The 27542-nt window shown below is 40.5% G+C and overlaps 1 protein-coding gene and 1 non-coding gene across 2 annotated transcripts in view; both read right to left on the bottom strand.

Moving 5' to 3' along the window:
* Window positions 1-238: 238 nt before the first annotated feature.
* USH2A (usherin) overlaps window positions 239-27542 on the bottom strand; it is a 798713-nt gene continuing 771409 nt past the window's right edge. Inside the window, exons 65-71 of the mRNA XM_016938662.4 lie at window positions 26357-26595; window positions 25352-25560; window positions 18404-18580; window positions 17001-17084; window positions 12315-12559; window positions 6670-6891; window positions 239-3217 (exon numbers count right to left, since the gene is read on the bottom strand). Coding sequence (XP_016794151.3) covers window positions 3128-3217; window positions 6670-6891; window positions 12315-12559; window positions 17001-17084; window positions 18404-18580; window positions 25352-25560; window positions 26357-26595 — 1266 coding nt within the window. The 3' untranslated portion in view covers window positions 239-3127. The remainder of the gene's footprint in view (window positions 3218-6669; window positions 6892-12314; window positions 12560-17000; window positions 17085-18403; window positions 18581-25351; window positions 25561-26356; window positions 26596-27542) is intronic.
* LOC112207279 (small nucleolar RNA SNORD116) lies at window positions 7876-7967 on the bottom strand. Its single transcript, XR_002941711.1, has one exon. It is a non-coding gene; the product is annotated as a small nucleolar RNA SNORD116 (small nucleolar RNA).

Raw genomic sequence — 27542 nt, 5'->3', positions numbered from 1 at the left:
TTGCCCAGGCCTCACTCCCACTCCAGTCCTGCTGAATTTGAATCTCTGCTGGTTGAGACATAATAGTATTTTGGAAAAAAAATAACAGTTTTCATTCTAATGTACATTGTTGGTTGAGAAATTATCCAGAACATCCTACTTACTTTCTTAAATAGGTATAGCTTTATCATCATTTATGTGTAACTCAGAGCTGTTAAGAGTATTTTTTAATAAATAGATGATTAAGCCAGAATTAGATCACATTTAAATATTTATTAAGCAAACCATCTTTAGATTAGTTTACATGATATTTGTGCATTGGAAACCAACTATTCATTTGTGACATAATTAAGTTCCTTATTAATGAATTCTTCCACTTGGACTATGTTTTATTTACCGGTGTGTTCATGGATGCCAGCATGATTTTTACATCAGTATATGGTACCATAACATTAATATTTGGGTTCCATTTAGTGGAAATTACAGTAGATTATAAACACATTTCTTAGAGTTTATAAAAACAACTGTACTCTTACCAAACAGTTGATATTAAGAATAACAAAACATGGTAGTTCGTAAGCTGAGAATGTGGCATGTACAATTGGTAAAATGTGAGTCAGGAGATTTAAATTTAAAGAGGTTCATCAAGAACTGCTCATTGTTTATAAGGGAGAAGGGGTGAGCCAAGGAGCATAGTCCCTGTGCATAGCATATTATTCCTGTACATGATTTCTTCCAGATTGTGGAACATCAGTGGGTCTCAACATTAGAACACCTGGAAGCTTTAAAAAGTACTGATGCCTCAGCCGCACACCCCAGATCAACCAAATCAGAATCTCTAGAGGCGAGTCTGCATGGTTTGTATAATAGAGGCTTGGCACGCAATACCACTTACTTAAAGTAGCAAAGCAACATCTTAGAGTTCTTCTCTGAAATAAATACAAGTAAACTTAGACATGTAGCAGGGGACAGAGTTCTGGGCAGAAGCCATACAGGCTTCTGTCTGCCCTAAGCTATGGAGTCAAAATGTAAATGATTCAGCTAACTGAGTTCATGTCTAATTAGATGATTAAATGGATAATGATCCAAGATAAGAATCCCCTGCAGTTCTGTATTTTTTTGTGCATTGTTAAAATTTTATACTGTGCTTGTAAAAATACACAGTGATAAAGATACCTGGTTAATTTTTCAAACATCAGGATAAACTCAATCTTCTGAACCTAGCAAAGCATATTTGTAGACTATTCTTTGTGACTAGCAAACCGTATTCTTAGAAGAGTCCACCAAGGATTAGGATGCAAGTCTGTGACCACTCCTTTCCTATATACCTTAAGTAGCTCACAGAAGGTGGACACAGCCTTGGTTAATGCTTATTTGTGCCAGCTTTAAACAACTTTATTGTCCCAGAATCGGCATATGGGAATAAAAACCAGTAAACTTGTCAATCCTATGTTTTCATTTCAGAAAGTATAAAAACTTGGCGAGAAATATATATTTCATATATTCTACAGTCACTGCCAGATGTGCACAATTATTTCAGATGCTTTTGTTTATAGCAGTTCTAATAAGGTGGTAGAACTTCTGCTTAATACTGGCCTGTGCTTTTGACACTTATGGTTGGCAAACTTTAGGAGTTGGTCAGTCTGAGGAGCTGCTCTCTCACAGAGCTAGATGAAATCTCAATACCCCAAAAGTCCACAATCTTTTACTGTTGGGCCCTGGGGTAATACATTGTTTTCAGGCAGAATAAGTAAGACTATCCCTTACTTTACAAGTTTTTGCCTGTCTCTGGGTGTAGATTCACAAAAAGTATTGTGACTATTGTATGTTAGAGTCAATGTTTTCCTGGGGTCACAAAGACCTTTAAGGATGAAGGAAGACGAGGTTTTCTTACTCTGTTTTCCATGAAGAACAAATTTAAATATCTGATTTTATGTGGATGATTTGCAAGAAAATTTTTCTTGCCATAGGACTTTCACCAATGACTTTGTAATTCCAACTAGAGCAGGTGACAGACATTTTTGAACCATGATAATTGGTACTGTTGCATATCATCTGTTCTTACTGATTCTGTGGCTAAAATAATGGCTAGTTCTCCAAAAAGAAGGGATATAGTGCAGAGTAATATATACATGATATACATATATATACAGATAGGTATAGTCTTGTCTTTACATGTATATATGTTAATGCTAGAAGGAACAGATACATTTTTCCTTTTAAAATTTCACGCAGCCTAATATTGCAAATAGAACAGTAGTTTCCATTTGAAATGTGCTAGGTTGAAGATGTCAGTATTCTCTGATATTCAGTGAATTGACAGAATTTTATGAGAAACTAGTTTCAAACCTATAAAATATGTGAAATAAAAACATTGGTTCAAGTAGAGGTGTTCCTAGTGAAACACTTTGTTTTCTCCTCAAAATGTATAAATAAGCTGTTTACTCCTTAGATTTTTGGAGAATTCATAAATGCAAGAACAGAGACATTTATGTGTAAGTTATGTGTTGCCTTGTCAAAAAGTTTGGTGAGTAACCCTATGTATTGTAAATAAATAGAACCTTCAGCCTTGTCAAAAAGTTTGGTAAGTAACCCTATATATGGTAAATAAATAGTAGAACCTTCAGAAAAGTTTGTCGACCTGGTGCAAAGTTTGGGATTCATTTAGCAGCTGTGATCATTAGAATAACTATTCTTGCAGGATTGTGTCAACCCTGACAGAAATGGCAGATAGAAATGAACAGCAGTGGCATCCTTTCAACAGAATCATTTAGTTTTTGAGCCAGTAACTAACTTACTACCTCTAACAACTGTGAGCCATCTTGAAATTGCCACTGATTATTCAGTTAACCAGGAGCATCACTGCCAAACAGAACCAAGTGACAATTACATACTTCTTTGTCTTCTACAAAATAAGAGCAAACCAAGTATTTTCATATGAATATTCTCTCTCATTTCAGACGAGAAAAATATCATTTCTTAGACCTCTATTAGGAAGGAACACTTTCAAAAACAGTCATCATTTCTTTAAAGAATTATAGGATAATAAACAATGGCTTTTCAGCGTTTATGATGTGTCAGTGATAACCCAGGAGGAAAGGGGTGCAGACCTTGCATTCCAGGGTTACGTCTTCTGGGTTTCCATCCTTTACAGGTGGGTGTCCGTAAATGTGGTGCGTTCCTTAGTCACTGAGCTGAAACCCTTGATGGCGTTCATCAGGTCCTCTTCATCCACATACTGAAAAATAAGCCAATCATCATTGGCTACATACTTGCTATCAATAGTATTTGCTATCAATTTATAGTTATATCAATTAAGTGTAAAAAGTAATAAGTATTAAAGGCTTAACATTTTATTCAACACCATGGTGGGGTCTAAAACAGACCTTGCCTTAAATTTCTCTTACTGAAAGGATCACAACACATGCACACATGAACTATAGACTAATTCAAAATGTAAATGTGATTTGAGGGTTATATTGTGTCATATTTTAACCTAAGCCTCAGAAGCCTCAGTCTGCTCATCTGTAGAGTGGGATGTGTGTGTGTGTGTACATATATATTTGATAATAAATTAGCTGGGGGTATATATATATATTTTTAGTGTATATATATATACACTATATACACTATATATACACAATATACACTATATACACAATATACGCTATACACTATATATACACACTGTATATATACACTATATATACTATATATACACTATACTATATATAAACTATATATACTATATATACACTATATACTATATATACACTACACTACTATATATACGCTATATACTATATATACACTATACTATATATACGCTATATATACACTATATATATACTATATATACACTATATATGCTATATATATACTATACTATATATACACTATATACTATATATACACTATATATACTATATATACACTATATATACTATATATACACTATATACTATATATACACTATATACTATATATACTATATATACACTATACTATATATATACACTATATATGCTATATATACACTATATATACACTATAGTATATATATACACTATATATACTATGTATACACTATACACTATATATACACTATATACACTATATACTATATATACACTATATATACACTATATATATACACTATATATATATATATATATGTATGTATGTTTGTATATAGTATTTTTAGTAAAGATGGGGTTTCACCATGTTGGCCAGTCTGGTCTTGAACTCCTGACCTCAGGTGATCTGTATATATACATATATATACACACATATATATGGATTTAGTTCAAACAGTAAATGGAAGAGGCAGAATGCTAGCTATTTGTGCTCCATTTCTTCCCACTCTTGTGCTGTATTTTGTATTTATCAAATAGGGTTAGTAATGTTGGTTATAATGTTATATAAAACAGATAACTTGCCAAGTACTGGCACCTTCAAAAGCTTGTTATTGAGTCCCTTTGCACATTGCCCATTATTAGTACCGTAAAAAGCAAGCAAAAATGACAATACAGTATAATAGTTACAAATAGGAGCTTTGTAGTCAGATGATGTTTTTAAGAACCCAAACCCATAAAAATAATTGCTAGCTGTGTAATCTCTCATTAGATCACTCATCTCTCTAAACCTCAGTTCTTTTTGTAAAAAATGAGGATGATAATAGAACCTACTTCCTACAGTTTGTGAAGATTAGATGTAATAATTCATCTGAACTTTCAATGTATTATGTTGAATGTATAGCAATTGCTGTTTTGCATGTCAAAAATGATCAGTTAGCAATTCATTGTTTCAACCAAATATAATTATCCCTGCCTTTTAAAAACTTTAGATCTGAAATGGAATCATGTAGTTGAGGTTACAACAACATCAAACAGCCTGTGATTTTAAAATGCATATTATATATATGTATATATTATACAATCATTCTGAACAGGCCAGAAGGATGGTACATTTTTTTATATAGTGTTAGGGAACCTGGGTCCAGCGAACTCCCTTTATTATTTGCTATTAGTCAAGAAAGGTTTCATGGAAGTCATCAACTTTTCAGTGAAGGAAAAGTGAGAACTTGGAGGAGAAAGATGAGAGCAAATCCAAAAACAGAAGCAGATGATTGAAAGAAGTGGAGGTGAATAATTTTACCCCAGAGGAGTAAACACAGGAGCTAACTTCCTAGCTGGTTATGTTTCTTTTCTTTTCTCTCCCTCCCTTCCTTCCTTCCTTCCTTCCTTCCTTCCTTCCTTCCTTCCTTCCTTCCTTCCTTCCTTCCTTCCTTCCTTCCTACCTTCCTTCCTTCTTTCCTTCCTTCCTTCCTTCCTTCCTACCTTCCTTCCTTCCTACCTTCCTTCCTTCTTTCCTTCCTTCCTTCCTTCTTTCCTTCCTTCCTTTCTTTTTTTTTTTTTTTTTTCAGAGTCTTGCTCTGTCACCCAGGCTGGAGTGCAGTGGCGCCATCTCAGCTCACTGCAACTTCCACCTCCCAGGTTCAAGCAATTCTCCTGCCTCAGCCTCCTGAGTAGCTGGGATTACAGGTGCGCACCACCACGCCCAGCTAATTTTTGTATTTTTGGTAGAGACGAGGTTTCACCATGTTGGTCAGGCTGGTCTCTATCTAACTCCGGACCTCGTGATCCGCCCACCTCAGCCTCCCAAAATGCTGGGATTACAGGCGTGAGCCACTGTGCCCGACCTATCTGTTTATTTTCTAACAGGCTCAGTGGAATGGTAGGTATTGCAGCGGGCATCTAGGAAGTTAGCACAATGAAATTTGATGGTTGGCAAAAATTCTAGGATTTTTGTTATTGCAGCTGCTCAGAGACTATTAATAAATATTATATCACGAAGAGGTTACCTTTCAAAGAGCCAATGATTTGTACCCACTGGACTGAAATTATGAAAGATGAAGCTTATAAATAGTAACACCCTCATTTGTCATCATTTCCTAAGGTTTTGGAAAGCAACCATGTTCACCTGTTGATACAAAATATTCTTTTTGCATCTACCCATACACCAATAGGAAAAGGCAAAACAAAATAGTACCTTTTTGTTTTAGTAAAACAAGTGCTTGTATTTTATGCCTTGTTTTAGGCCCATTCCAATGTTTCCTGTCATCTTCTGCTCCAAGTGTATGAAGTATAACCTGTTTGCTGCTTATTTATTTATTTACTTTGAGATGGAGTCTCTGTCACTCAGGCTGGAGTGCAGCGGCGCGGTCTCGGCTCACTGCAACCTCCACCTCCTGGGTTCAAGCAATTCGCCTGCCTCAGCCTCCCTAGTAGCTGGGATTACAGGTGCCCATCACCACACCTGGCTAATTTTTGTATTTTTAGTACAGACAGGGTTTCACCATGTTGGCCAGGCTGGTCTTGAACTCCTGTCCTCAGGTGATCCGCCCACCTCGGCCTCCCCAAGTGCTGGGATTACAGGCATGAGCCACCACGCCTGGCCAATAAGCATTTATTTTAAAGCATCTATTGCATACCAGAAGAACAAGACAAAGTTTCTACCCTGCTTATCAAACAACTGAAGTAACATTAGTAAACCGGTTGTTACTACCTCACTGGGTAAGTGCTCAGAGGCGAGTGCCATGGGGCAGCATTCGGTGAAGTACAGGCAGCTCTGTACCAATATTTTTTCTGGGATATTTAGCAAAGGCCCTGTATGAGGAAACCAACTCACCAGTCCACTGCTGTGGCCCATGACGGCTTCCCACAGTGAGTTGTCCATCAAGACTTTCTTGTCTTGAATGTCCATGAGCTGGCTGACGCTGCGGTGAAGAGAACCCTGGGTGTAGGTTAGGCTGGTTTGGCTTTGACTCGGGATGCGCAGGACACATGCACTCCGGTTGCTGCGGATACTCACAGGTGTCCCAGACCGGGGAATTTTGGTATCGGCTAACCCCTGAGAAGGAAGTTGCTGTGAGTGTCTCACATATAAAGAATATGGGCTTGAAATATGACAGAGAATTGTGTCTCACACATTGTCAGTGAAGGGAATGACTGTCTAGTGACAATTGTCACATTGTCAATGAAGGGAACAACTGTCACCTACAGAATTTAGCAGCTATGAGCACCCACAACACGGTGACCCTGGGTTTCTTGGTAAGAAGGATGAGATGATGAGCTAATACTTAAGTTAGGTGGCCAGTGTTTTTGGCACCTAGAGAGCTCATGCACTGGTGCTCTGGCTGTTGTTCCCTGTGGGGCAAGGGCTTGCTGCATTGCAAAGTGGTGGGGCAAGGCAGACGGATGATGGGTGAACAAGGTATCTTCTTCATACATGTCAGCACAGAGCCTCCCTCTTGAGAACACCCCTCCCCCAAAACAGCCAAAGATAACAATATTATTTCATGGTGGTCCACTATGTGAGCTCTGTTTGTCTTTCACTTTAAAAGTCCTGGATTTGTGTAGGGAAATTGACTCCTCCCTCCCTCATTTCTCACTCCATATTCCTCCTTTTCTTATAGGATTCCAGCCTCCAAATTACATCAGGTCTGATATTAACATCAGAGAGAAAAAGTCACTACATAATTTAGACCTAGAACGCGCCATAAGATAAAATATAGTTGCTCTAAATATCTGAGGGCTCTGATTTAGCTGGTCCAATCAATGAAATGTTTCTGCTTTTTCTTTTCTTTTCTTTTTTTTTTTTTTGAGACAGAGTTTTGCTCTTTCGCCCAGGCTGGAGTGCAGTGGTGCAATCTCGGCTCACTGCAAGCTCCGCCTCCCGGGTTCATGCCATTCTCCTGCCTCAGCCTCCCGAGTAGCTGGGACTACAGGCGCCCGCCACCACGCCCGGCTAATTTTTGGTATTTTTAGTAGAGACGGGGTTTCACCGTGTTAGCCAGGATGGTCTCGATCTCCTGACCTTGTGATCCGCCCGCCTCGGCCTCCCATTTCTTTTCTTTTTTCAGTAGAGTTTTCACTCATGTTGTTCAGCTTTCCAAGGAATGGATATATGGAAGTCATCAATGATCTGTTCCTGCTTTTCACTGTGCAGTCAACACACCATGCAAAATATCATGCATTCATGCAGCACACAGAGGTACCTCAAAGTGCATGGTGTAACTTTTTAGGGTGACATTGCTTGACACATCAGATATATCAGCCACAGAGTCAAACTGAGAACAAATGGCAGCATCAGTCCATGTTTGGAACAGTTTTAAACACATTCCTTGCATTTCTCCAATGACAGCATTATCATACCCATATTTAATACTGCTCTGATGTACATATATATCCTAGGATACATACCTGCATATGTATATATGTGTGTGTATATATATGTGTGTGTGTATATATACATATATATGTGAATATATGTGTGTGTGTGTGTGTGTGTGTGTGTGTGTGTATATATATATATATAATGTATATGTAGAGAGAGAGAGAAAGTTGGGTTTTGCAACTAAAACTTCATAGTGAGGCCGGGTGTGGTGGCTCATGCCTGTAATCCCAGCAATTTGGGAGGCCAAGACGGGTGGATCATTTGAGGTCAGGAGTTCGAGACCAACCTGGCCAACATGGTGAAACCCCGTCTCTACTAAAAATACAAAAATTAGCCAGGCATGGTGGCGGGCGCCTGTAGTCCCAGTTACTCAGGAGGCTGAGGCAGGAGAAACGCTTGAACCCAGGAGGTGGAGGTTGCAGTGAGTCGAGATCATGCCACTGCACTCCAGTCTGGATGACAGAAGACTCTGTCTCAAAAACAAACAAATTTAAAAAAAAAACCTTTGGTGAGTGGAAATTAATTGATTAGTGTCTAAGGTAAGTACCACTGCCAGTATTTGTTTAGTATTGCAGGGAATGAAAGGATCTTCAAACCAGTAATTAAATAACAAGCAAAACTTAAACTTAGCTATACTGTATACTGTATGGTCTTGAAAAATGTTGATGAAATACAAAAGACACTCTCATTCCTTGGCACCTCTGCCTATTTCTCTCCATTCAGAGTATAGCCTAAAATCCTTTTGCCAGTTTGGGTCTGATATTCAAAGGGTATCTTACCTGTTCACAAGACAGGGGTGCTTGGAAGAGGGTCACAGCAGCACTGAAACCAGAGCTTGTCAAATGAGGGGGAGAAGTGTGTGTGTGTGTGTGTGGGTGGGTGTGTGGGTGTTGCAGGGGCATAGCTCATTGACCTGCTCAAGTGAAAAGACAGTCAATCTGGAAAACTGAGCAGGTGAATCTGGCTTGTTTCTATTCAGATTCTTCCCCTTGACTGGGGATTCTTTCCCACCTGAGTAGATGAGGAGCCCACAGTCACCAACAAGGACTTCATTTTGCTCTACTAATACAAATTGTACTCTCTTTAGTTTGGCTAATTTTTGACAATGTCTCTCATGGTCTCCAACTTTGTGAGAGCAGTTTGGTTTAAAAATATTTGTAAAAAGCAACAGAAGAAGACTTGCAAATACACTGTCAACTGGATAGGATTAAATTATGATTCAACAGGTTCAGGGGAATTCCACCCGGTGCCCTGGTGTATCCCAGATTTCACTTCTGCTGAGACCTGCCTGCAATGAATGGCCTCCCTGCTGAGGATGAGCCAGTTCCCTGGGCCCAGAGCCCCTGGCAGCCAGCCAGTCCCTCTATGCCTTCCCATCCTCACACCTGACTCAGTCTTGGCCACTCAGTGAAAGAAGCAGTTGGGTGCCACTGTGCATTTCCCTGATGGTAAAGGGTGTGCAGGAACAGGGTGTTTACATTCTTTTGTCCGCTTTTCTCAGCTGAAGCCTAAGTCTGTCCCCAGAGGCGGCTTAGCCTGTGTGGTGTCAGGACAGCAAGGTCTAACCAGCACCCTCCCACCACCTGTTTCTACTGGTTATCAAACAGTACACTGCATACAGGATTTGTATCATATTATTATTTCATTTTCAGCTGTTCTCAAATCTTGCTGTGCATCAGACTTCTTTTTTTTTTTTTTTTTTTTTTTTTTTTTTTTTTTTTTTTGTGACGGAGTCTCGCTCTGTTGTCCAGGCTGGAGTACAATGACGTGATCTCAGTTCACTGCAAGCTCTGCCTCCTGGGTTCACACCATTCTCCTGCCTCAGCCTCCCAAAGTGCTGGGATTACAGGTGTGAGCCACCGAGCCTGGCCCAGACTTCTTGAGGTTCTGGTTAAAATGGCAGATTATTGAGTTTCTCCCTCAGAACTTCAGGTCCTGCTCCTCCTATGTGATGCTGATGCAGATAGTTCATGGTCCTCACTTTGACAAAACGAAGCTTAACACGACTCATTAAAACCCTGAGCAATGGGGTTATATCCAGAGTAACATAACATCTCCACAAGAGTGATGGGAGTGTCTTCTGGTCACTAAGTTAACCAAGTAAGGAAGACAGTGTTCCTCCTCATGGAGGATTCTGACACAGAGGTGCCTGCCTGTAGGGACTGGGTCAAAGGACAGGAGAAAGTATCACTGAAATGAGTTCTGGACATTGCTGGTATGTGGGTACGCTTTCCTGTAACCGCACCTCACACTATACAGTAGATGTGCCTAGCAGTGCTTGGGAACCTCCCTTTCACCACTCCATGCACTCCATAGACCCTAGTTTCAATTTAGCTCATCTCCCAGGCTAAACAGATCTCTCCTGCCTTCTTTTCTCTCTTCCACTGCCTTCCTCCAGCAGCAGTGCACCTTCTAGGAACATGGGCTCCTTAAAGAAAGTTATTCTTTAACAAGGAAAAATTTTGAAATATCTGCTCTTCAGTGAGAATCTCCTAATGACTATTCACTGAACAGGAGCAAACAGCCCATGGTTCGAAGTGATCACTCGACATTCATTCATTCAACATTCGTGGAGTGCCTGTGATATGCCAGGCACCGTTCTGGGTCCCGGGGCACATACAACAGGAAGAGGCCCACAAGATCATTGATCCTGGGAGCTTACCTTCTATTTCAGGAGTCAGACAAACATATCTGACTTAGTGTTATGTGATAAATGCTATAGAAAAGAAAAGAAGTGGGTTAGGGGGCTAGGAAATTTTACATAGAATGGGAGGTGACATTTGTGCAGAGATGTGAATGAAGCAAGAGTGTGAGCCACCCAAGGAGCAGCAGCAGTAATGGCCCTGTGGTTAGAGCTTGTCTGATGGGCTCAGGGAGGAAGGAGGCTCCGAGGAGAATGAGTGAGAAGAGGAGTGGGACAGATGTGACTAGAGAGCCAAGGCCCTGATGGTGTTGGGCAGTGCCTTCTTTGCTTCTCCACCACCACATCATTGTCCCATTGCTACTTCCCACAAAAACCACAAACCGTGGACCTCAGAGGGCCCACTGCCCTTTTGTGCTCCCAACACTCCTGCTACTTAGGTCTGATCCAGCTATGTTGGGGCTTAACCAGTGGTCATTCATTGCTGAGTGCTGGAAAAGTGAAGAGATCTGGAAGGCAGATGGTGCTGCTGTGTTCACTCACTGCTATTTTTTTAAATGTTGAAGTGTAAGCAGCTTGACCAGGCTTCTGTGCTTAATTTTAGTACTGCCTAGGGTAGCCACTAGCTAATATAGAACCTTAGTGCAAACTGGAAAAAAGGCACCTCCTCAGGGAGATGTAGCCCTGTGGGTGCCCAGCTTTGGTGAAGAGATGGGTACCTGGTGAGGATTAGAAAACGCAGCCTTTCCTCCTCCAGGTAGACATAGCCCCACACCAGACTGCACCATGGAATTAAATCACCTTTTACCCTTCAATGAGTGCTCTGGGCAATGACTGTCCTGCAATACCAAGTGATGGGGCCCTCTCCCACTAGACCTTTACTGGACCTCCGATTTTGGGAGTGAGTGGTCTATAGCTAAGAGGAGCCATCCATCCTCTGTGGCACAGGGTGTCAGGACCAGAGGACAGACCGAGCACCACTAGCACTGTAGCTCTTCCTCCCCATGTCCGCCTTTTAATGTTCATTCCCTGCCACCAAATTACACAGTAATACAACCTATAATTTCCCCAGGTAATCTCAACATACAACTCTTCTCCACCAGGCCCTGGCTTACAATTACAGGGCAGAGATACTCATCCCTAGTTACACATTAAAATCAGTTTTGGAGTGAAAAAAAGAATACCAATCTTCAGGCCCTACTCAAGACCAAGGATATGAGAATTTCTCGGATGAAGTCCAGGCAGTGATACTTTTTAAAGCTTTCCAGGTGATTCTAATGTGCAGCCAAAGTTGAGAAAGCTGTTCTAGGGTTAGCCTCTCTTGGTCCCCACACTTAGTGAAACATAGCTTACACCTAATTCCTTGTTACCATGGCTATGACACATTTTTCTCAGAAGGAAAACAAGTATTCTAGTCCAGTGATAGGGAAATGGGGCCACACCTCTACAAACATACCATATGGTTTTCCCCCGGTGGGTAAACATTCAATGGAGACATCCTCTTCTGAAGAGGTACCAAGGGAGGTCTTTCTCTGATATATGGCTCTTTGTGGATTTTTCTTTGTAGTGTCAGGGACACAAAAATGGCCAACAAGATCAAGCCCAGCATCGCCATTAACACTATGAACCACAGCTCGCTGTAGAACTCTGTGCTTTTGCTCCGCGATCCCTTCTTTTCCCCAGGCGTTGTTAGGACCAAGCCTGCAAAACCCAGAGAAAGAAAGGGGAAATGTTATTTCAGAAAGCATTTTTGTCATCTCTGGCCCTGCTATTTGATAGTAAATTAGAGAGGAGTTGAAAGCAGTTTGTCTCTTACTGCTTGTTTGCACTTGTGTGCAGCCTGGGGTAATGGTTCAGCAGGTTGCTGGGTTATAACGAGATGCTTACAGCCCTTGAGAGGCCTTGCTGACACTTCTGGTGCTGCTGCTCAGGTTGGAAATCACCACTGTCTTGACAAATCCCTGGGAAAGATGGGAGTGTGGGGAGCAATTTTTAAAAGAGGTTACCAAAGTAACCTTGAGGGTCACCTGTTTCATAGCTGTGTGTCTTGGGAGCAAAGTCCTTGCTTGGGTTCTCATGAGGGACTGGGACCCTTACTATTATTGCTGCAGAGTCACAAACAAAATCACTCCTTGGAGATCTGAGGTGTACTTGCTTCATGCAACAGTCCAATTCCTGATACTTCGTGCAAACTGGATTTTGAAGCATCAGATTCCATTTTCCATTATGATATTAACAGCCTGTGTTTGCTACCATGTTGTCTTTACATGGCCTCTCTGTTAAAGAGCAAAGCTCTGCAAACCATCACCCAAATGCACTGGGAAAGCTTTCTATGGAAAGAAATCTTTTAGCACTGGAGCCACTTACCTTTGCTTGGCGTTCACACATTAAGAGTTCAGTTGGTGTGAGTCTCTGCACATGAGGTTAGTATTAATAAAAGTAACTCACATTTAACAAGAATGTACCTGGTGCCAGGTCCTATGCTTAGAGCTTTACAGGGATGAAGGGTGGGTAGGGTTATTTTTATTTATTTATTTATTTATTTATTTATTTATTTATTTATTGAGATGGAGTCTTGCTCTGTCACCCAGGTTGGAGTGCAGTGGTGTGATCTCCGCTCACTGCAACCTCTGCCTCTTGGGTTCAAGTGATTCTCCTGCCTCAGCCTCCCAAGTAGCTGGGATTACAGGTGTGCGCCACTACGCCCGGCTAATTTTTGTATTTTTAGTAGAGATGGGGTTACACCATGTTGGCCAGGATGGTCTCAATCTCACGACCTCGTGATCCGCCTGCCTCGGCCTTCCAACATGCTGGGATTACAGGCATGAGCCACCGCACCCAGCCAGGCAGGTTTATTAAGTCTTGTGGGGAAGATAGGAGAGAGGCTGACAAGAATCATGCAGGATAGGCGAAGGCAGTGAAATTATGTTGTCAGCTTGGCAAGCTAAGCAGGGGTGCGGCAGGGGTGGGGGTGGGGTGACCAGAGATCTGCTCCCATCCAGCCACTGCTGGGGCCAGCACAGAAACCTGTGGATCTGATGCAGCGGCCACACAGGCTGGTGTGGAGATGTGAGCCAGAGAGCTGCTCATCTAAATCTAATACCTACAGCCAGGTCAGAAGAACAAGCAGACACAACTGCAAAGCCCACTCACTCACTGGACAAATCTCCCCCTTTTCAGCACCTCTAGAACTCCATGGGCCTGCGTGGTACTTCACACTCACACTAGCAGGGAAAGACTTAAAGGAAAAAAGTTCAGAACTGGGGTGAAACTATTAAAGGCAGGAACAGATGGTGACTAAAACTAAACTTTGAACTCCCTAAGAGGAGGGATATTACTTTGCCAACCCTAACTCTGCTGCCGATCAGCTCTGTGATTAAATGTTGGACTCTGACCTTTGCTTCTCATCTCTAAAATAAAGGGTTGAGTCAACACTCCAATCAAGCTCCAGCAGGTCGAAATTCCCCTAATTAGGAACCAATGTGTGTTGTTTGATTAAAAACAAACCAGCCTAGGTTGCACACTAAAAGAGTTGTTTCCTCTGTGTGTGGCACAGAGAGAAAATAACTTGTTGGCTGTAACTCCAGAAACTGATCTGATGGGCCCAGTGGGCCCCTTGCTCCACAGCACGCAGGGGAAGGGAGGGCAGCCTGCCAGAGGGAAGCCTCAAAAGGGAAATAGCCCTTAGAACAGTCAGAGGAAAATGAGGTCTCTGCCACTCTCCTGCTTGGAGGCTGCCTTCAGGCAAGGGAACAGGAATGTTTTTAAAAGTTACATCATGAAAATTAGAACTGACGATGGATATTAGTTGGGCAGCACATCTTGGAATCTGCCAGAGCACTGCACAATCCTCAGAGTTCTTTCCCTCTGCTCTACCCAAAGCCCGGCCTCCAGACACAGTGGAAACCTCAATTCGTATTCATGAGCCAACGGGGGATTTCTCCTTTTTATGAAGACCTCGAGATCAGGATGGTGTCCCTTTATCCCTTCCCTTCTGTCTTTTTGAAGTACTCCTTCACCTTAAGGGACTCTACCTGTGCATCACATGGGAGGTTCACTGTCAGGGGTTGAAACTCTGGTGGCTGGGCCTCAGATCCAAAGAAAACTGAAACCACAGCCAGTGTCAGAGTAAATCCGTCTCTGTTGATGGCCTGCCTCCAGGAACAACACACTTCCCATTCACCAAGGAAACTAGACTGGCAGGGCTTAGAAGGCGAGCAACCTTGGTTTTCCGGCATCACTCAACACGTGGTTCTGAGCCCTGTGTCAGAATCACTGGACAGGACTTATTTAAAGAGCAGATTCTGAGCCTCCTTGAGTCTGAATCTCTGCCAGAGGCCCAAGAAACTATAATAAACAAGCACACTGAGGTGATTCCTATGCGTACTTAACTTGGCAAACCATTGCAAAGAAAAAGTCCCAGGCCAGAAGTCAATAGAAAATCTGTGTTGGTGTTCTCATCCCAGTAACAAGCTAGCAGAGCATTCCTGGATAAATTCCTGCGTCCCTTATACCTCCACTTGTCCACTTGGGGAAATATTGGAGTTGCTAACAGAATACTAAATGAGATCTGTTCTATCCTACCACTGCTATTAAATGAAATAAGCCATATGAGAAGAATTAAGTGTTGTAGGAAATTTTATATGACATCCAGACATGTAAAGTTTGGAAACATAGAATAATACGTTATTTTTACAAATTGAAACTATCCTTGACAATAATATATATGTTTTCTCATGTATGAGACTCTGTCTCAAAAAAATTAAAAAAAAATTTTTTTTAAACTGTGTTTCAGAAATTTTGGACATGTTTATTTTTCAAAAAAACCTCTATATATGCAAATTTGATATATCATTAATTACTGGAATTTAAAATAGGATATCAATCCCAAATCTGTTTTAGTGGAAAAGATTTGGCATTTCTCTAATTTGCTTTTATAAAGTATCACAAATTTAGATTCAGAGACTATGAGTAAAACTCAGTTTAAAAGATGCTCCTTAAAAATTAAAATTGTACCCGTTGAGCTAAATTACTTGATGTCAACAGTCAATCATAATCTTTCATGGAGAATATAGGACACTTTCCAAATTATTTATCATTCTAGGCTTTGAATCCAGAATATTAACATTATGATCAACATGAATTGGCTGAATATTTTCTTTCTTCTTCTGATCTCTCCTCTAACTTCCTCTGTAAATCACCTTTATGCACACGAAGTCATACAATTCTTTATTGACAGGGTTTGTGGTTAGGAGAAAAATTTAGTTTGAGCTCTCTGGTCTTCTCCATATTTACAATTCAATATTTGGCATTTTAAGAGTACATTCTGGCCAGGTGCAGTGGCTCACGCCTGTAATTCCAACACTTTGGGAGGCCAAGGCGGGTGGATCACCTGTGGTCAGGAGTTCGAGACCTCCCTGGCCAACAAAGTGAAACCCCATCTCTACTGTAAATACAAGAAACAGCCAGGCGTGGTGACATACACCTGTAGTCCCAGCTACTCAGGAGGTTGAGGCAGGAGAATCTTTTGAACCTGGAGCTAGAGGCTGCAGTGAGCTGAGATTGCACCACTGCACTCCAGCCTGGGCAACAGAGTAAGACTCTGTCTCAAAAAAAAAAAAAAAAAAAAAAAAAGAGTGTATTGTAACTCCTTACCTGATATAAGTTCCATGAGGACTTTTTAAAAAATTTCTGGCTGGGCACAGTGGCTCTTGCCTGTAATCCTAGCACTTTGGGAGGCCAAGGCAGGCAGATCACGAGGTCAGGAGATCCAGACCAGCCTGGCTAACAAGGTGAAACCATGTCTCTACTAAAAATACAAAAAGTTAGCCAGGTGTGGTGGCCCGTGCCTGTAATCCCAGCTACTCGGGAGGCTGAGGCAGGAGAATCGCTTGAACCCAGGAGGTGGAGGTTTCAGTGAGCCAAGATTGCACCACTGCACTCCAGCCTGAGTGACAGAGCAAGACTCCATCTCAAAAAAAAACAAAACAAAACAAAACAAAACTCTGACAACACTTGGCACAATTTCTTCTGTATAGTCTATGCTAATACATTAGGACTCCAAGTATGTATAAACAAACATATGTGTGTTTCTTGAGGAAAATGAATAGGTGCTACACCAAGTATAATATGAGTTGTTTACCAAGTCCAGTAGAGGTATCATATTGGATCAACGGCGTCTTAACACTTCCTTCGTCAGTTGTGCAGATGACCTGGAAAAAGAAGGCTAGACAAAAGGAAGAACTGGTAAATGACTTGTTCCTTCAACACCTACAAATAGGGCACGTGCTTTTAAAAGAGCAATGCATCATAGCATGAAAAATAGGATTCCAGAGCAAGTTATGACGTTTTATATAATATTCAAAATTATTTCTAATTTTAAAATGTTTAAGAAAAAAAGCTATCATTAGTGCAATAATAGCCTATCCATAAGTAATAGAGCTAAGGAAAATTAGAGCTTATACAGCAAAGGAAAAGAACATCAGACGAGTAAAGGATAATACACAAAGCGCATCTTGTTCTGCACATGGTTTAAATCCTTCCTTTAAAATTTACAGGTGTACTTTCCACTAAATGACCTAGAGTTTCTTACTGAACAGGAGAGCTCAAAAGGGATCCTAGAAATCACATGGTCTAAATTGCTTTTCCAATGGCCAGGAACCTGAGGGAAGTGACCCTTGCAAGGTCACACAGATGGTTATAGGCCTGGCCAGGTAGAACCTGTGTCTCCCAACCATCAGGCCACCTTCCCTTCCCAAAGAGCTGCCCAGGTGACCATGAACTGTAACAATGAACATGCGTAGCTGAATCTTTGTAAAAATGTTATTAAGTTTCTATTACTATACATGCAATGCTGGAGCTCACTGTTTACCTCTACCTTACAGCCAAAATAAAATACTCATTAATCAATTCATTATATAGTGAACATTGGTCCTGTGAGCATGCTGATCCCTATAAAATACTTAGCACCTTGTAAAGCATTTTCTCATTTCAATTTAAAAACAAGGCAAGGAGAAAAGGGACGTGTAAGTAAACAGGAAGAAGGAACTCCATTTTAGAGGGTCAAGATTGTTCTTTCAGGGGCTGATATCAAGGAAGGTTAAGGAAACCCCTTATTCAGGTTCTCATGAGTTGGAGATAGTTATTTCCTGATAGGGCTCTGTTTGGAGACTGGAGATACAGCAAGAAAATCTATGAAGTTGCTAGAAGTGTATTATTTTAGGGTAGTCATTGACTATGTATGGGTGCTATTTCTTTTGTGAACCCAACTGGCCCTTGGGTCTTATCCCTTCCTGGGGACCCTCCAGTCCTGTGGAGGCAGCACTGTCCCCTTGAACTGCATTATAACTGCAGTGCTGTCAAGCTGCAAATGGGAAGGAAAGAAAACCTTATTTATCCTGAGCAGTATCTTTTCCACAAGAAGGGGGCACTTAAACCAAGACATTTTAATGGTGAGCATCTGCTGGTCAGCTTTCAGATTTAGCATCCCGTAAAGCTGGGGAACAGAGCGCCTTCCACACTGAGAAACAGGAGTCAGAAACTAACTTTTGTCCGCCGTTCTCGGTATGTAGAGGGTGGTGTCGAAGCCGCTGTACACGCGTCGCCCTCCATCGGTTAACACGTACTCCTTCAGTTGGCCGTTCAGGAGGAAGGTGTCACTCCAGTTCACACACACCACAGACAAATTGCTGTCCACCGAAAATGGGGCTCGGTACTGAGGCACTGTGGGGAGAAAGTTGTATGTTCTAAAAAGGGTAACCTCTTTGAAGGGGTGAAGGTGTGCGCTTTAAAAAAAATATATGAGCAAAATCAAACCGAACCAATCCAAAGAAAAAAAAAAAAAAAAAAAGAAAACCAACATTGCTAGAATCCTTCACTTTTTCCTCAGTATTACGAAACAACCAGTATCAGGGGTGAAAAGAAAACCAATGGGAACATGTGTGAAATGCTTTCTCAGCAACTTTATGCCTGCTTTAAAAAAAATCGATAGAGAGTGGTGTTTTATAAATAAAACTATTAACATACAATGGATCTGCTCACCAGCATAACCCTGGAGCTCATATTTTGTTGCATTTTCCCTCTTTTTAACAGGTAAAGTATCCTTAATACTATTAAGTACAGTAGATAGCTATTTTTCATATCAAATCAATATTTATTGCCACAAAGCCCCAAGGACTAGATGAAGTTAATATATTTTTTTCTCCAAACCAAACTGCTTAGATGGTGAATTATGTCCTTTTGGCACCCATTTATTGTTAAAGCTTTTTCTCAAACCGTTAGTTTGTTTTCTAAGATAGTTAAAAAGCCTTGCAAACAGCAATTCAAGTATAATAATTCATGGCCCTGACTAATCAATCAATAGCATAGTACATTAGTATATAATCAAGCTCAGGTCTCCTAAGTATTATATCACATATAGAAGCAACTTCGTGTGCATTTCACAGGCACATTCTCTTTTGATTTTTCAGTTCCCTACTAAAACAAAAAGAAAATCCTTAACTGGGGCTCACCTTTTAAATGAATAATTTTTGTGGAAACAAATGAAGGGATACCATATCATCTTGTCAAGTCAGAAGAGATTTATTTCATGAGATCTTATTTTCTACAAAATAATCAATATATTTGTAAAAACATTAAGATTCACCTATATACCAAATTGGCTTTTAAGAAAAGAAAGGAGTGAGTAGTGAGACTAAATTGAATCTGATTCTTTTTCTTTAAAAAACAATCCATCTGTTTCTGATGTTAGGAAATATAACAAAATAAGGAATAATTATGCTTTTGTAATTGTAACATTCAACCATAAAGACACAGTTGATTGTTATCTTTCAAAATAAGATATTTTCATAAAGCCATAAGAAAAATTTTCTGCAAACACCAAAACAAGAGTTATTAAGCCCTCTTTAAATCTCAATGCTTTTCCAACATTGATTCTGTCTGATATCACAAGGAATGCTCTATTGTTATTTGTCTATGACTTCTCTCCATCACCTTAGTTCAGTAGATTTTCACTTTTTCCCTATATCATAACAGCACAGATAAAGAAACAGCTTGTAGCTAGCAAGAAAATAGAAAGATAGGAGTCTTATTTGTCCTGTAGGGTTTGGAGACCTTCCTGAGGAAAAAGAGTAAGCAATTAAAATAATCGAGAATAATGAGTTTACAAATCCTCCCCAAGGAAGACTGAAAAAGCTGTAAGAACCACTACGCTCCTAGCTTTTGACATACTTTATCTCATTTAATCCTCAAAATAATCCTGTAAAGATTGATTCCTAATTTTTGGGGTGAGAAAACTCAGGTTCAGGGAGGTCAAATATCTTGCTCTATGTCAGTGGCTGGTAGGAGACCAAGGAGCTGAACCTAGGCTTGCTTAAATAAGGCCCATGCTACTTTGTTATAATCGGTACACATTCGTTGAAAAGAACAGAATTTACCAATTCACCCTATGAGTGCTCTCCAGTGGTGTGCTGAAGTTGGCTCACCCCAACTGTTAAATATTCAGGAATTTTGTGAGTCATTGTTAAATCCGGCCACTACTAAAAATTAAATTATATAAACTTAAATAAATTATATTAAAACAAAGCTTATAAATACTCCAAATTCATAACTTTTTATTTGTTTCACTACATTTTACTACCGTCTGTGTGCTCGAGGTCATTTACATCCACTCTATCTGGCTGGTGGAAATATTATATAATGATACGCTACAACTCATCCCTTCCTAACTCTGTTCAGTGCTGTCATGTTGGTCACTTGAAAGCAGTAATGGGGGTATTCACACCATGGAAACTGATAAGCACTTCAAATCAGGCCATTTTTCCCTCAAGCAGGCCAGCTGTTAAACATTTACACCTCACCTCTCTCTCCACTGAAGGGGGATTCAAGCAGAGGGAACTAAATGTGTTATTAGGCTTCTTCTCCAGACCCATTGCTGAGTGTACATGTGATCACATCTATATAAAACTGCATATTCTATTTTTAAATTATTATGGTTACTATTTTGAGTTGGACTCTTGCTCTGTCGCCCAGGCTAGAGTGCAGTGGCGCTATCTCGGCTCACTGCAACCTCCGCCTCCCAGGTTCAAGTGATTCTCACTACTCGGCCTCCCAAGTAGCTGAGATTACAGGTGTGTGCCACCACACTCAGCTAATTTTTTTGGATTTTTAGTAGAGATGGGGTTTCACCATGCTGGCCAGGCTCGTCTCAAACTCCTGACGTCAAGTGATCTGCCCACCTCTGCCTCCCAAAGTGCTGAGATTACAGGCGTGAGACACCACACCAGGCCCCAAATTATTTTCTGGTTTGTATTCTCTGGTGCATGTTTTCATGCTCCCAGTATTTATAATGAGTTAAAAGTAGCATAAGTGGTATTTTAGAACCCGTATCATAGTCATTTCTTGTATTTTTCCGTAACTATTGACCCAGTAGTGGATTAAGGGAACCTCTTCTCCTATGGTGCTAGTCCAGGTTTAAGCTGCTTCTCCAATACAAAAAAACACAAATAGATAAAATCCTTTTTTTTTTCTTAAAGACCAAGTCTTGCTCTGTTGCCAAGGTTGGAGTGCAGTGACATGATCACAGCTCACTGCAGCCTTGACTTCCAGGACTCAAGCAATCCTCCTGCCTCAGTCTTCTGAGTAGCTGGGACTACAGGTGCATGTCACCATACCTGGCTACTTAAAAAAAAATTTTTGTAGAGATGGGTGTCTTGATATGTTGCCCAGGCTGGTCTTGAACTCTTAGCCTCAAGCAATCCTCCCCCATTGGCCTCCCAAAGCGCTGGGATTACAAGTGTGAGCCAGCGTGCCTGGCCACAGGAAGAAAATCTTAAATCAGTTCACTTTGTTCTTCCAAGCATAAGAAAAAAAAAATTCTGGCAAAAGCTAAGCTTCATGACTCAAAAGGGAATTGGTTATAAATTACAAAGCTCACCTAGCTGTTCTCTGGCTTTCTGGCCACATCAACCAAAAAACTGCAACATTTAGCAAAATTGGCTTCTGGATGTAGTGCGAAGGAGATTACAAAATCAGACAGCACACATTAAGAATCATTACAGTTTGCTTTGAATATAGTATGGGTGACAAAAAATGCTGATTGAGCAGTGTCAACAATAAACATGCAGTGTTAGGTGCACTCGCTTATTCATTAAACAACATTTATTGGAATCTAAGATACTGTGCCCAGTGCTGGAGATGAAAATGGAGAAAGTGAGGACTAAAGGAAGCATAGCTTGAAGGGGAAAGTTGCAAGCTCTGTCTGGGGCCTGTCCAATGTAAGCTGGTTATGAGAAATTCAGAGGGAGATGTCTGTGAGGAAGCTGGGTGGAGGGGTATACACTTCAAAACAGAGCACTTGGCTAGGAGGTGACCACTGGAGTTTGGCTTTTGGAACCAAAGCCTTGGAGCAGATGAACTCACCTGATGAGGAAGGAGGAAAGGAGGGAGGAGAGAAAGGGCAAGGGGACAAAGTTAAAATGTTTAGGACTAAGATTTGGGCAGTGGAAGAAGATCAACCAACAAAGTTGACTAAAAATGAAAATCCAAAGAAGTAGAGGAGAAACCAGGAGAGGGTTGTAATGAAAATGGGGGTAAACCACTTTTTAAAAAAGGATTGAACATTGAAAGTTCAGTTGCGTTGAATGCTACTGGAAAGTCAGTGAAGGTGACTCCTGTAGATACATGCCTTCTGGATATATCAGTATGGAGGCCAAGGGCAAACTTAGAAAGGGATTTTCATCCAGTGCTGAGGAAGTTAAAGAGTAAGTGGAAGAGAGGATATGGGCAAAGCATCTGCAGACCGTTCCTCAGGAAAGTTTTGCTGTCAGAGAGAGTAGAGTCCACATCACTGCAGGGGAAGAGGAGCTTGTTTGCTTTAACGTTAGAAGGGTAGAAGGAACTTTGAATCAAAGTGAGATACACAGAAAGATTAAGGAGAGAGAAGGGATGGTGAGTAATGAAGTGGATGAAATTCACTACACAGGAGGCAGGTTTATTTCAGACGGAAGAAGGACCACCCTTTCCTTGTCACTGACAGCAATGGGGTATATGCAGGTAGCTTTGTCTGCAGTGGGAAATGGAGCAAATTACTGACTGAAGACATCTCTTTTCCTGGAAAATTACAAGACAAGGAGTTCTGCAGAGAATAAAGGGAGAAATGGGCGAGCCGGGTTGTGGGCATGAAGGGAGAAAGGGTGAGTGGCAGAGGGAGGTTTGGCAAAGGTGGAGATGGTTTGAAGTCTTGATTACAGAGAGTAGGAAATGAATTGATCAGGGAAAGAGTAGTACTGAGACAGCAGCTGAGCTCAGTGACCATGAGTTCAGAGTAATTACTGCACTTACTAGATGTGGAAACTGGCCAGGTTACTTAAGCTCTGGCCTTAGTTTAGGGCCACGTCATTGTCTAACTCCAAGAGCCTCAGTTCAGATCATAGTCTATATGAATGGCATCCTGGAATCGCAGTACACAGTTTATAGTTCTGCCTCAGTTTTCTCATCTGTAAATTTGGATAATAATAGGTCTGTTGTAAGAATTATTTGTAAAATGCTAAAATACTGCCAGGAACAAACAAGTCCTCTGTAAACGTGATCTGTTACTAACATCCTGCCATGTTGTTGCTCAGACACATTAAGCTCCTTGTGTGAGACATTGGTCTTTATGAATGCGTAATTCTTGCTTTTAAAATTGGCATCATATTCAATGCCAGATAGAGTATTTTAGGTAAGATTTATAATCTGACATAATCTTTCTTGAAAGCAAACATGAAACTAGTATCCAAAGCCTTAAAATATTAAAATACTTGATGTATTAATAGCAAATTCTATTTGTCAAAATTTAATTTAAGAAGATAACCAGACATTCAAAGATCTGTTCACAAAGATTTTTTCATCATATTTATTAATGGGAAATTAAAAAAAAAACCAAAATGTCCCAATTAATTTATATATGGAATATTGTATAGCCATTAAAATTGGTGGCTAAAGAGTTTTTTTAATGCCATGGGAAATGCAAATACAATAATGTCAAGTATAAAAAGCTGACTATGAAATTTTAGTTATAGTATCTCAGCCATAGAGTAAAAATTACCCATAGAAAGGAGATTAAAGGAATTGATTATGCCAAAATATTGGTAGTGGTTGTCTCTGGGTTGGGGTATAATAAGCTGGACCAGCTTCCTTGGCATGTGACTTGTGCTGTTGCACGGGCCTGTGACATAGAAGAGTCTTGGACTTGGCCTGATGCTCTACTGTTACTGTCTTGGAATTCTTAATGATTTTTCAGCAAAGGATTCCATATTTTCATTTTCCACTGGACTCCATAAATTATGCAGTCGGTTCTGATAAGCCCTTATTATTCTTAATACTTTTTGTGTTTGCCATTATTAAACAATGAAAGCATATACCTTATAAAATCTAAGTTATAGTCATATATCTCATAATGACATTTTGAGCAAGACTGCAGAAATGATGGTGGTTCCATAAGATTATAATGGAGCTGCCCTGTACCATCTCTTACATTTTTTGATTTTTTTTGAGAAGGAGTCTTGCTCTGTTGCCCAGGCTGGAGTACAGTGGCGTGATCTCGGCTTACTACAACCTCTGCCTCCTGGGTTAAAGTGATTCTCCTGCTTAAGCCTCCTGAGTAGCTGGGATTACAGGTATGTGTCACCATGCCTGGCTAATTTTTGTATTTTTAGTAGAGATGGGGTTTCACCATGTTGGTCAGGCTGGTCTGAGGTGATTCACCCGCCTTGGCCTCCCAAAGTGCTGGGATTACAGGCGTGAGCCACTGTGCCTGGCCCTCTTATCTTTTATATCAGATTTTTTCTGTACCTTTTCTATGTTTTGATACACAAATAACCATTGTGTTACAATTGCCTGCAGTATTCAGCACAGTCACATGCCTATGGGGCGGAGTAGGTTATAACATGTAGGTCTGTGCAAGTACATTCTATGATATTTTCACGACACTCGCCTAACGATGCATTTCTCAGAACATATTTCCATCGTTAAGCGATGTGTGACTGTATTATATAAAAATGTAAGGAAGCCGCCAATTAATTAGTTGATTGCTCTTTCTTTCACTCACTTGCCCTTTTGCTTTTCCTAATAGTGCTATGTCTCAATGCTCTCTGGACATACTAGAGATTATGCCATGTAATTTATAAAGAAAAGGAGTAGCAAAACTTCTTATAAAAATGGTCTACCAGTGTTTGTTCATTTTCTTTCTTCCCATTGATCGTTTAACTTCCCCTAAATTTGTTTTTACCCTATCCCCACATGAAAATCCTTCTTAAATTTTCCCTTGACTTCCATATTATTAAATCCAGTAGGCATTTTTCCTCAGTAGTCATCCTCATCAATGCTTCAGTAACATTCAGTGTTATTGAGCCCACTCAATCTGTTTTTAAAAGTGGCTTCCCCGAGTTTCAGGGCAAGCTTCTCCTGACCACATTCCAATCTCTCTGGCTGATGGTAGCAGCCACTTATACTCACATTCTTTTTGGGTGGTGAAACTGATCCACTCGGAAGCCGTACTGCCCACCTCGTTGTGTGCCACCACTCTCAGCTTGTATGTGGTGTAGGGCTGGAGACCCCCGAGGCTGGCTTTCTGCCCCAGCCCCGTGTACTTTGTTTCTATTTGGCTGGGAGTACAGGGGAGGGCTGAGTCAGGAAGGCAAGCCACGTGGAGTTGGAGTTCATAGCTAAAATGAGAATGGATACGTAGAGTCAAGACGGGTAATGGAATTAGTTTAACTCTCTCTTTTAAAACCAGTTCTATTTTGTGAGGAGACATTTTGTTTTCACAGAGCTACAGGCTCTTTAAAATTTCCATTTGCATGAAACTGCTCTCAGAAACACTTTATGTAATGCTATTGGAAACGAGCAGCAGATGTAACCAGAGAAATGATAAGAGAAGTCACCATCTACACACACATTGCTGTTTACCCAGCAACTAGTGATCCTTGTTGGTAGAGATAAGACATTTCCCTCTTTTAAGAGGAGAGACATAAATGGTTCTTCTCTTTTTAGAATAAAGAATTTTTTTTCTAAATGATTTTGAGTCCAGTGTCTTCTTTTTTCTTTCAAACAGTGGTTTATGACAATATTTTAAATTAGATCAGGGCAATTCTGATTTAACTGTGGAGGTATCTTATGTTCCAGTGAAGGCTGGTAGAAGGAATGCTTCCAGATAACCATTAGGAAGAGCATATTGAATACGAACACATTGCATTGTCTTTTTAATGTAAAACTTATTTTGTTGTTCTTTCTATCATTAGTTGCTTTTATGATTTAAATACATCGCAGGTAACATTACCACTCAAATCAATTTGTTTGTCTACTTTGCTACAGATATCTGTTCAATAAGCAAGTCCTCCCTGGGGAGTGCCAGGTAGCTATACAGGTTCATAGCCTAGGTGCAGAGTAGGCTATACCATGAGTTCATATGTCTGTACACATGCCCTGTTAGTTTCTTCATCCTTCTGCCTGACCCATTACCTGTGAATGACACCACTGGGGAACATGGGGGGACTCCACCGGAAGGAGGCCGTCCTTGAGGCCAGCGTCTCGATTTGTGGAGAGGACAGTCCTGAGGGTGGAGCAGGATGGGTTCTCAGTTCAGCTGTCGGTCCTTTGCTGCAACAGTTGAAGCAGGTGCAGGCCTCTACTCCAATAGAGTAGTTAGTGAAGGCTTGAAGGCCATGGAGAGTCTGCTGGGTGGCCATGCCTTCGGATAGCTGTGGAAGGAAGGAAGGCTAGATAAAGGCAGTGTCAAACATTAAAGGTGTTTGATGAATGTTATCCAAGATCCCACCTCCTACAAATGGAGTACCATGCCAGGCACTCTGGGAGACACAACATGGCATTTAGCATGATGTTTATCCTAAAAAAATTACCAACTCAGTTAGAGAGGTATGACAAATAGGTGAAAAATCTGATAATGTAACCGTTAAATAGACGTTTGAGGTAGCAGGATGGAAATCACAAGGCATAATATTATCGATTATCTATTACCTTAGAAAGGTATTAGAAAATGGCACAGAACACACAAAGTGTTGATCAAAGTCTATGACCCTCAGAGTGATGTCTTTTCAAAAAACAAAATCTGCCTTCCAATTATATGTCTAGTCAGCATTCACCAAGGTCCATATTCTGCCATGGTTACTTGCATGCAATTTCTCAGTCAAAAAATCTTTTCAGATCTACATTAAAATCAGGTATAAGTATTGGAGGGCTTGAAAGTCTATCTCTTCCTCTGAGGGTGTTGGTTTTTACAAAATATCATAGTCTTCTCTCAATCATCTTTGTAGGATTATAAAGTTTTGGTTTATTTTGAGCAAATTTTTAACCTCACTGGTTTTAATAAGTACTCTTCGGAACAAGAGTTCAGAAACTGAAATTAATGTTCATGTTGACATAAAGAACATATGATTAAGAAGAGCTGTTAAAAAATGCATACAATGCCCTCCAAATATAAATTATTTTAGTTTATTATCATTTTATAAGCATGGATAATCAAGGGTTGATTGTATTTATATCATCTATATTTATTGAGTACAAAGCCCTATAGAAAATATGCTAATATTCCTTTAACATTCAATCCAAGCCTCCCTGTATGTAAGTTATCTGTTGAAATTGTGTTTCAATACCTGACACTCTGGTCTCAGAGGAATTCTCCACACTT

This window comes from Pan troglodytes, chromosome 1, assembly GCF_028858775.2.
Source record: "Pan troglodytes isolate AG18354 chromosome 1, NHGRI_mPanTro3-v2.0_pri, whole genome shotgun sequence".
In the NCBI taxonomy this organism is placed as follows: domain Eukaryota; kingdom Metazoa; phylum Chordata; class Mammalia; order Primates; family Hominidae; genus Pan; species Pan troglodytes.
This window is presented reverse-complemented; position numbering and strand designations above follow the sequence as displayed.